This window comes from Fopius arisanus, unplaced genomic scaffold, assembly GCF_000806365.1.
Source record: "Fopius arisanus strain USDA-PBARC FA_bdor unplaced genomic scaffold, ASM80636v1 scaffold00013, whole genome shotgun sequence".
Taxonomy (NCBI): domain Eukaryota; kingdom Metazoa; phylum Arthropoda; class Insecta; order Hymenoptera; family Braconidae; genus Fopius; species Fopius arisanus.
Genome location: NW_011887752.1, coordinates 700,867 through 711,688, shown reverse-complemented (window position 1 = coordinate 711,688; position 10,822 = coordinate 700,867). Strand labels below are relative to the sequence as shown.

The following is a 10,822-nucleotide window of genomic DNA, read 5'->3' as shown; positions in this document are numbered from 1 at the left end:
GGAGTATTTACACAGTGATCCCCAGATTTACTAGTAGGAAGAAAATATTCTTGGCAAAAATAATTTTTTTTCTCAGTGTATTGAGATTCGTTTTATCTCGTTACGATTTTGAATAATAATAAAGCCCTTTAAAAACTATTGCCGCAATTTGTGCTGCGTCAAAGAAATTATGAAAAGTGAATGTTTTTTTTTCAATTACCTGCTCTGTCCTTTGATTTCTACTCTGAAGAGAATATACCACGAGCACGCGTTTTGCCACACGTATTTTTATCAGCCCTTGCTCTCTCCTCCACTTTCCATCAGTCCCAAAAATGATTTACGCATTTTTGAGGGGCAATAATTGAACAAAAAAAATCTTTCCAAGTCAATGACTTTATGGTAGTTTTATGGTGGCCGGCGTGTGGCCGTCGTTCGACCATAAGAAATTGTAGAAGAAAATTTTTTTTTTCGCATGATGCCTGCCTGACATTCAAGGAACCTTCGTGTGTCTTGAGAATAGCCCTCGCACGACCTCCGGACATTTATTATGATTTATGATGGGTTTGAGGCAGAATTCCAGAGGGAAAGTTCTGAATTTTTATTGTAAAAAATGTAATATTCCCTTTTTGGGATCATGCCAGTATCTCATTTAAGATATTTTTGAAAACACAGAATTAAAACCTACCTATTAAAAATAAGAAATTAATTGTAAAAGGCTGAGAATGACCGACAAATTTTCAACAATTTCTTAATTCGAATCTAACGATAATAAATAATTGAAAAATAAAAAATAAATGAATAACTTAAGATGGAGCTGCTGCCATTTTAGAATCTCTTGTGGACTGAAGGGAGGGGGGGATCTCAATGGCGGCGCCCATACAGCTGTTGACCGCCTTGCATATTTGAACATTGATTAGAATTATTCATCCACCTCAGATCATCTTCAACTTTCGTCTCTCGGTTTTGATAAAAGGAACAAATTTTTTCAGCCATTTATGGCGGGATTCAAAAATTTCAGATCTTTCAATTTTTTATTTTGGAATGAAGTATAAAATTATAATTCGATTCAGTTAATACGCAAGCTATCGAGAAATATCTCTGAATTTATGGAAAATAATGAAATTTTGATCATCACTATTGTGCAGCTCTCATTACATATTACAAAAGGTGCTCCAAGGAAAATTCACTGTTTTTCTTAGTTTTAAAGATATTATTTCTCCCCTTTACTCTACAGTTACAAATTCTTGAAGGATTTATAGATAAAAACTGTGTCGGAATACTCACGGACTTTTTGGACGAAAGTAACTTACGAATTTGAACTTATGGGATGATCAATAGGAATTTAAGTTTCATAAACCTATACCACAGAAAAACGGACAGCATCAACATGCAGTGCACCTAAATGTACTTATTATTATTTCTGTATCCTTTTCTGTTTACTGTATTAATAAAAAAAAAGATGTTACTCGTAAAATCAATAGGCGAAACCAGTGGACTCGTTATCCTTTACCAGTTGACTATTAAATTATTTTCAACTCAGAGTGGCGCCACGAGATGTGCATTTCTCTGTGAAAAACTGACTTGGAGGGGAGTTTCCATCAAGACTAGCAGTAAATAACAGGATTCAGTAGCCAAAAACGAAATGGCCCCGGTAACCCACATTGGCAAGTGAAATTTCGACGCCAAGGTTGACCTATACAAAAGGAATTCTTCCTTTTCCCAAGAATAACACTGGGAAAAATTGCCATACGTCCTTGACTGGATAGTGGGTCACAGGGGCACTGGTCAACGAGAATGACCTGAAAGCCCACAAAATCGTAAATTCTATATTTCGAAAGTATAAAGTTTGGTTTTTGAGGAAAATGCCAGGAGCCCCAAAACTGACCAAACGGTAGCTCAATTTTACCTTCGTTTTTCACCGGTATGAGATGCTGAATTATGATTTATGAATGTGGCAGGGTGGGCAATAAAAAATATCCCAAAATTTCACCAATTTGAGATAAGAACGATTCTCCATCAGTCGAGTCACAGTACCAACATTTTATTTTCATTTTATCAAAGATCCTGTAAAAATGTTCATTTGTGCAAAACACAAATAAAAATTGATGAAGTCTTCAAGTTTATGAATGTTGGAATAACCATCGGGCATGATGATCTTGAATTGCCAAAACACTTGACAGAATTTTTAATTTAACATTAACCGATCTTTTTCATTCGTGTTCTAATTCTAATTTCGCTAGGCTGAACGGTTTGAAATCCTCTGGACTAATTAATTCCCTTTTAGCAATAACTTTCTGAAGCCATTGTGATGACAGCCGGGGAGTCCTCGTGCGATTCTCATGATTGAAATCTACTTCGACCAATCCGTAACGATGGCTGAAAAGATTACATTAAAAAAATTCAATTCATTTATTGCACAATGCCAATCAAAAATTGTCAAAAGAATGATAATTTTTAGTAATGAGAAGAATTGTAATTTTTGGGGGGAAAATTTCCGTAATTAAATAATCCACGTTCGTAAGGCTCCTGTTAGCTTCAATTTTTCCACTAATTCCTCTCTTCCTTCCACATTTTAATAATATCCTATATCCTCATTTCAAAGCCTATTGAATAAACTTTCAAAAAATACATAAATGTTAGGACTATTTTGAATTATACATTCAATGAGTCTAATAAAAATATCTCATATTGAATTTCAAAAAGAAAAAAGAAAAAAGTCTAAAAATTTAATAAATTTAATTCAAAATCGTAACGAGATAAAACGAATCTCAATAGAAACAACAAGATAAAACTAATTTTGTGTCTTTTCACTTTTTATTTTTCAATAAAAAAAAGATGGTAAATATCTGGTTTAGGTCCACCAAAAACAATAATCATTGAAATATTAATTTCTCTGACGAAAAATCCATTCTTATCTTCTCAGTTCTCATTAAAAAGATGAAAGAAAAGAGTGAGAAACAACAAGACATCAACATACATCAAAAAATAATTCTGAGGTAAACTCTGTTGTCCCTGAAATTCCTTAAGCCCCCCTTCCCCCTGCTGGCGCTATTGACACGACGAGTGAGTGATATTAAATTCAATAATTTGATCTAATTTTTTTAAATAAATTATATTAAATTTATATATTATATTATATAAATTTAGTATAATATAATATATATGTACATATATATTATTATATATATTACATATTATATATATTATTTATATATACATATATTATATATAGATATATCATATTATATAGATATATTTTGATATGCATAGCGCCAAAAAAAGCTGACAAAAAACGTTACATGCTTTTTTTTTAAAAGGGAAAATAAAACTTATCCGATTCAATCACATGAAAATTTTTCCCGCATGTTTTGTAATTTATTTATTGACCTACCTGTACCCGACACCCCATTCGAAATTATCCAGGAGACTCCATATTGTGTACCCTTTGACATTACAGCCATCTCGATGTATAGCCAGAAGCATTTCCTTCATGTAATCGTGTAAATATCGTATTCTCTCCATGTCATTAAGACCTGTAAATGACGAAACGCCATTTTCTAGTACATAAACTGGTGGATTATCGTAGGTTTCTTTGATAAATCTCAGTAAATCTCCGAAGCCCTGTGGAACCACCTGGACAAATAAATCATCCATTAATTTTAATTTAACAGTAATGATCATTTGTTAAAGCCAAATATAATTATAATAACGTTCTGCCATTGATTGGAAGCTACAGGCCAATCAGGATTTTTCTCCTCGTAATAACTATGATCGTTGCTATTTTTAGACACAAGATACGACGAGTAATGATTGAGTCCTAAATAATCCCATGAGCCTCTGAAATAGTGGATTGATTATTTTAATATAGATATAATGAAGAATTAAGACTAGATAATCGGCTTTATTAAAAGTCATATTTTCTTTCCTCCACTTTTATCGATTTCGTCAATCGTTTTCGTATCATAAAATCATTCTGATTTTTAGTGGAAGCCCTTAGAATATTTCTTAATCACAATCAATCACCTCAAGAGATCGATCCAATACTGAGAAAATTCCGGCAGTCGTGGTGATGATAATTTCTCCCATTCCATCCGTTCTTCTTCCGCCTTCTTCATCATGGCTGGATAATCTCCATCCTTGGAGAATATAGGATTAGCAATCCAACCTCCGTCATACTCATACATTAACCTCGGTGATAAAGCATCATTCTTTACGGAGGAGTAATAGTAATGAGTTACAAAGACTATTCCTATTTTTCCTCTCTGCGTTGAGTAGAAATCATGCTTGTACAGGTGATAAACTCTGGCATGAGCTTTCAGCATGTTATGGACACAGAGGCATACATCCCGAGGTTCTGAAGAGAAATGAAATATAATCAGCATTGATCCGTTAATTTGACAATACATGAAAGCAAATCGAAACGGTTGATGTTGATTTTTGATAGAAATGAGTTTATCCACCTATATGTCAACAGAAACGAAAACAATAATAATTTGAAAAAGAAGCTAAATCGACACAGCTGTCGCAACTAAAAACATCAAAGGAGATAATTTAATTTAATTATCACACGTCAAGAACATTTTTCATCTAGCCAGATAATTTTGAGAACTGAAAAACTCCAGAAGGTAGAAATATTGGTATAAACAACCCCCCGATAATCAAATATATCAATCAAATTAATTAATTTGTACAAATTCATAACAAAGGAGTGACAATCAGTTTTTTGACTCGCCTATTGGATTTAATCTTTTTAAATTGCACTGTTTTACCGCTTAACTATTGGATTCAGTTCTTACTAGAATAGATCATTTTACAATATTCATTGGGCTCATTGACAGTACTCCAGAATTTGACTCTAGATCCGAATTCTCGGAAGGCAACTTGTGCATAATCAACAAAGTAATCCACCATCGTTTCATTAAGCCATCCTCCGAATGATTCGAAGACTGCTGGATGATCCCAATGATAAATCGTGACATAAGGCTCGATTCCCTTGGACATTAACTCCTCAATCAGGTTGTTGTAATACGTCACTCCATCCTGACTGATGCGTTTCGACAATCCAGTCGGTAAAATTCTAGACCAACTCAACGAAAATCGATAATAATGCAACTAAAAAATGAGTAAATAATTTTAATTAGTGGAGTCATTCATTTCAATTGTTCGAATCATATGCGGGAGGATCATTACTCCGATAGTCTTCATCAACTGAACATCTTCTTTCCACTTGTGATAAGAATCGCTCGCTATTCGCGCATCATATCCAATGCTATTTGCCAGTGTCATGTTATCCAAATTGCTCATTCCCCTGTCAGTTCCAGTCCAGCCTCCTTCGACTTGAAAAGCGGAAGTGGCTGCGCCGATGCTGAATTCATCAGGAATTTTGAGATTAGCGTTTTCATTTTTCACGAGTCTGCAACAATGTCATTTCATTTAGTTTCATCGTTAAATTCTCAAAACGTGAAGTTTAGACACTCCCTTTTTTTATTGAGAAATAAAATATTTCGGTACATCTGGCTGATTTGTCAGGTCTATTTAAATACATTTCCATTGACAACAGCTGCTACTTATTTGATAAGAGATATCACATGTTGAAATGAATAAAAAATGAGGGAATAGACTATTAAAATCAAGAAGTACCTGTCAATGCATCTCTCACCTTGGAAGAAAGCACAGTAATCCAACAATCAAATATATCTGCATGTCAAATTACTAGGTGATCGTGAATTAATTATTTCCCAATTCAGTTGGATAAAATCAGATTTTGTTTCTGCACATTTGATGTCTCCCCAATTTTGTTTCTTTAATAACTTTCGTCCAAGAATGACTCCACCGTTAAGAGGTAACTCGACGGGCTAGTATGAAAAACTTCTGGATTCTTTCATAAAATTTATCAAATTATATCCCGAATGTTCATTACTTTTTATCAGTTCTATCTAGTCTAAACACTTGCGGCAATATTTGAATATACACATACAGAAAACACTATCCGTAGAGTTTATCATTTTATATGTAATTTATGAGGTTTCTGGTCGCGTAAATTACGGGATCAATCTTATAAAGTACGGTTACCCGTGAATTACCAATTTCGCCCTTGACAATTACGAGTTTTACATCGTAAGATATGAGATTCAATCTTGTAATTTACGTTCTCCCTCTCTTTGTTTACGAGAAAGAGAAGGACCGGTGGATATGAAAGAAAAAGTTTTGCGTGCGACATAAAATGTTTAAGTTTGAGGATGTTTTGAATGATCTGAATATCACTTTCACTGACATTTTTTCCACATTTTCCAAAAATAATTTGAAAGATTCTAATAATCTGGAAATTCGAAGTATGGAAGATGGGGAATTTTGGCAGGAATAATTGGTTATCTTCTACGGTTTTCGCGAAGTTCCCCAAATTTTCACGATTTTTTCAAATTTCCAGATTCTGTGGATTTTTAAATTCCTTTTGGAAAATTTTGAAAAAATATCACTGGGATTTTACGCGATTGAGATTTCGTAAATGACGAGGAAAAGATGATAAATTACGAGATCGGACCTCGCATTTAACAATATAAAACTTATAATTGTTAAGGGCAAAATTGGTAATAAAAATAATCCACGACATGGGTAATTTACAACATAAAAATTGTAATTTACAAAATCAGAAATCGTTCTTTACGTATTTTGAGTCATAATTGCCAAGATCAGAAATATCATAAATTAGGTTTAAAATGTCATATTTAACGGATAGTGTTTTCGGTATGCATACGGTCGTTTTTAAACTTTAAAAAACACGAATGAAACAAATACAAGTTTATTGTATTGATTAATACATTCAATGATACGAATTGACGAAATTTTAATATAATAATGAAATAATCATTTTGATATAAATATAATAAAAACAAGTTCGAGGAAGCGGAATAAAAATTCAAATTTTCATAACAATGGATGATTTTTTAATATTATTATATGAATAATGTAAATAAATTATTTCCCTATAGTTTACAAGTATTTAATTAATATTAATGAACAGTTGATGTAACCAATAATGAAATCAAATGTATTTTGAAGCCGAAAATGATGAGATGAATTATTTTGCGATTCGATTGAAATTTTATCGCCAATTTTAATGTAAATTATGTATTGATGTTTCTAACGCGAATTTAATTGCAAATTGAAAATTCAAGTGTTTCCGAGAAAGCTATGAGGAAAAGTCAGTAAGTGAGTCAATAATTCACGTGAAAATGAGCCCCGGGGGGCCTTAGGGGTGAAATTCGGCTACTGGGACAGGAGGCGCGACTTTCTCGTCTCCTGTTGATCCGGAAAATGAAAAATCTCCCGTGGGGTAGAACTACCAGGGAAGTTCACGAAATACATGAGGACAGATCCACGCCTTCAAAAACATGTCCCTCGGCGTTCGGACCCACAGCCGGCGGTCCATTTTCAGAAAATCGACAAATTTTCACTAAACTCCCTGTTTCCAAAATGTTTGGATGGATCGTTGACAGGAGGCGCGTGGCTCTACTCAAATTTAATAGTTCTCCGTACTTCTCCCGAATAACTTCCGAAGAATAAATTTTCAGGTGAGAAATTCGCTGAACCAAATCACCAAAAGGAAATTTCTCCCTGGAAATTATTTCAATTATTTTCAAAAATCGTATTTTTTTCCTCTCAACATTCGATACAGTCGATGCGATGATTCCAATGAATTATTGCTCTCCAGCATTTATTTGGAGAATTAGTTGTCACCTTGATGCTCTCCGGTAATAATCCATAATTCGACAGCAATTAATTTTTCACTGACTCGATTCTGTACAAAACCCATAGGTTTGATAATACGGGTGTCAGATGGACCGTGAAATCTATCGTCAATCATCCAAATCATCTTGCCATATGGCACTCCATTAATTCTTCACCCTCTCCTCGGATAAATTTTTTAAAGCACTTCCTGTGCATTATACCACTTCATCCCGCTGAAACTGAACATCTCCGCTGATATTTACAATATTCAGTTTTTTTACCGTCAGAAAATTCCTCAAGGCCCATAAATTCCTCAGATACAGTAGCAAAATTTTCAACTACCACCCGAGAAAAATTTTAACTCTTGAGGACTACTCTTTCAGAAAGATACCCGAAGAAGCCACGAGCCAATTGCACTGCAGTTGGTCCAGTGACCAGAACTCAGAATGGGCCCAAAAATAAGTGAACATAAGGGTCAGCCCACGAGGTGGTGAACCCAAAGACCCAGTGACCCTGAATTTTCTAAATGTGTGTCACTAGGGACTTTCGATTTTACGGTCATTTTTGCATTCTAATTCTAGGCTGTTTCCTTCTTTCCAACTTTTTCTTCATCCCCTCAATTTCCGAATTATAGATCTCTTCAACCCTTTTCAACTAATAATTCAATCATTAATTTTTCTTGTTAAAAAAAAAGACAATGAAACGTTTTTTGTTACAGATGTTTCACATCCATATGTAGTCATAATTGATGTTGTTTTAATTTTTTGGTAAATTACCGATGGGATTGATGAGAAAAAATATAACGTCTTCCCGCTTTGTCATTATCTAATGGCTCTCGAAATTTCGTGGTAGTTCCATCATCTTCATGCATTTCCTCTACAGTTTTGTCATTCTCCTTAAAAGTTTATAAAAAAAGCAGAAAAATGTTCGCACAACCTTGAAATTTGGCGACTCACTGAATTGTTCATGCCAATCCCATAGTAAATTTTCCAGAAAAATGAAAAAGCCTTTCTTTTTCACCTAGCCTAGGTGTAGAGCTACATTAGACCATAAAAAATCAAACTGATTATTAAATTTAATATTTTCTAAATTTTTTATCGATATGTGTATATTGAATATTTGGTATGCGTATGTATATATTCTAGATGTAAAATAATTCATACAAAAATAGTTGTTTTATCGAATTGAATAATTTTTCATGCGCCATTAGTATAAATTATCACTTTTAACGTTCGTTGCGGAAAGATGAAGAAGTCACGTAATTCAGCATAAAAAATCACGTGCGCGTTTTTCCTGAAGAACTTGATGGCTTTATTTGGTTGCAGGTAACCTTGAAGTCAATGCCAGATATTTTTGAAGCTCAACCAATAGGAGTATGAAATTTCACATTATGTAGTGGGTATCACAACGATAATTTTTGGAATTACCACGGCTGGTGCTAGTAGTAATAAATAAACCTTGTTCGCGAAATGACATAAAATAGTATATGAAACACGTGCGTTATCAATTTTTTGAGTCGTGGGATTGTAACCCGAGCTGCAGGCTCTCACGTGCCAAAAAAACCATCACACATTACATAATATACTAATTTCTCAGAATTTTAACATGGAGGAATTAAAAAAACATAAAAAACCGTGGCATTTGTCGTAATGAGTGAGACAAAAGACGATTGACAGATGTCAAATCCCAACTCTCGTTGATTGAGATTTGATTTTGGGGTATAATCCAGTGAATACCTCTCGTGCTTGAAAATTAATCGGACATTTCCCTCAAATTATCATGCATCTGCATGGATTTTGGCACAAAATCTCTGATTGCCAACCTGAATACACATGTTCCTAAGCAACCTAACTTTCGGCAGATATCCCATAATTTTCAAGAACTCGTAGTTTAATAACTGAGTATTTTTAATGTTTTTTAAAAGGTATCCACAATTGATGTAGATAGAGCACGTTTTAATTGTGCAATTAATAAACTGCTGTGTTGAGAATCAAGATGGCCCCTCCGATGTTAAGATATTGTTGAAAAAAAAAGAAATGTTTTTCCAGCATTAAGGTTGTTGTCGCGTAGAATTTTTTTTCGACAGTTTTCGTTAAAAATTTTATGGTGAATAGTTTGAAAAATTAGCAACAAAATGAGCCTTTTCCGTTTGCAATTGACCGTTTTGAACTTGAGATATAAATTTTTGAAATTCGAGTGATTTAACAGGTGTTTAAATGGAGTTTTGCCGATTAGAATTTTTTAAAAATCAACGGCTCGACAGTTTCAGAAATAAAAAAAAACGTGGAATATACATCGTGGGAGGAAATACAGAAAAAAAAATCAAATCGATTGACCGTTTGGTTTACGGAATATAATTATCGGAAATTCATAAATTTATATAATTGAAAATAGTTAATATGGAAAATATATAGTTATGCTTTAGCTATCCATGCACAATGCAATCAATCAAGTGAGACTATATACCGCTAAAAGATTGTGTTCTAAACTGGCCCGTTTTACAGCGGATAAACTTTTTACAGAGACTGTCGCGCGACGACAACCTTAAGAAATTTGTTCTCTGACTGCATTAAGATTTTTATAAAGATTTTCTCACCGTACAGTTAATATATCATCAATTTTTCTGTAGGAGGTGTAATTTGCAAGAAACTTCCTGGGGCATGAAAATTTACCTCAAATTGTAGAGGAAAACTGCTAGCAGATATTATTGAATTATTTCGACAGATGAATCCCTGATTTCAACGCACGAATTAATCGCACGAGTAGTGATCAAAGGAAGGATCATTTCGATGGGTCAAGAGTCATTTCATTTCGCGTGATAATTACGGATTCGGCTCAGCTCATGCTTGAATAATTCAACGTTCATAGGATTTGAACTCTAACGGTTCATTAGACTGTAAAAGCCCACGATTTATCTAGATTACACGAATAAAGATGAACGAATGAATGGATATTTGCAAGGTATATCTAATCGGGGCACATACCGAGGTAATCTTTCTTCGGTCAGAACCAATTCGGTCAGAACCAAATCATTCGGAAGCCAATGGAACGTCATCTGTCGTTGATGCTTAGAAATATTTTCGGAAAGATAACGTACTGTGTCAGTTAAGTAGTT

General features: G+C 33.9%; 1 protein-coding gene across 1 annotated transcript; it reads right to left on the bottom strand.

The window, feature by feature from the left end:
* Positions 1-2,189: 2,189 nt before the first annotated feature.
* LOC105263186 (myrosinase 1-like) lies at positions 2,190-5,682 on the bottom strand. Its single transcript, XM_011299230.1, has 7 exons — positions 5,639-5,682; positions 5,170-5,392; positions 4,776-5,091; positions 4,003-4,333; positions 3,690-3,816; positions 3,371-3,612; positions 2,190-2,355 (listed from the first exon to the last, which is right to left on the bottom strand). The coding sequence occupies exons 1-7, from the start codon at positions 5,680-5,682 to the stop codon at positions 2,190-2,192; spliced, it is 1,449 nt and encodes a 482-aa protein (XP_011297532.1).
* Positions 5,683-10,822: the final 5,140 nt, after the last annotated feature.

Excerpts from the sequence above, each read along its gene's own strand:
- LOC105263186 (XM_011299230.1), bottom strand. The coding sequence starts at position 5,682 with ATGCAGATATATTTGATTGTTGGATTACTGTGCTTTCTTCCAAG. Across the intron at positions 4,334-4,775 it reads TTGTAAAATGATCTATTCTA|AACCTCGGGATGTATGCCTC; the intron begins GTAAGAACTGAA and ends ATTTCTCTTCAG. Across the intron at positions 3,817-4,002 it reads TATTGGATCGATCTCTTGAG|AGGCTCATGGGATTATTTAG; the intron begins GTGATTGATTGT and ends CCACTATTTCAG.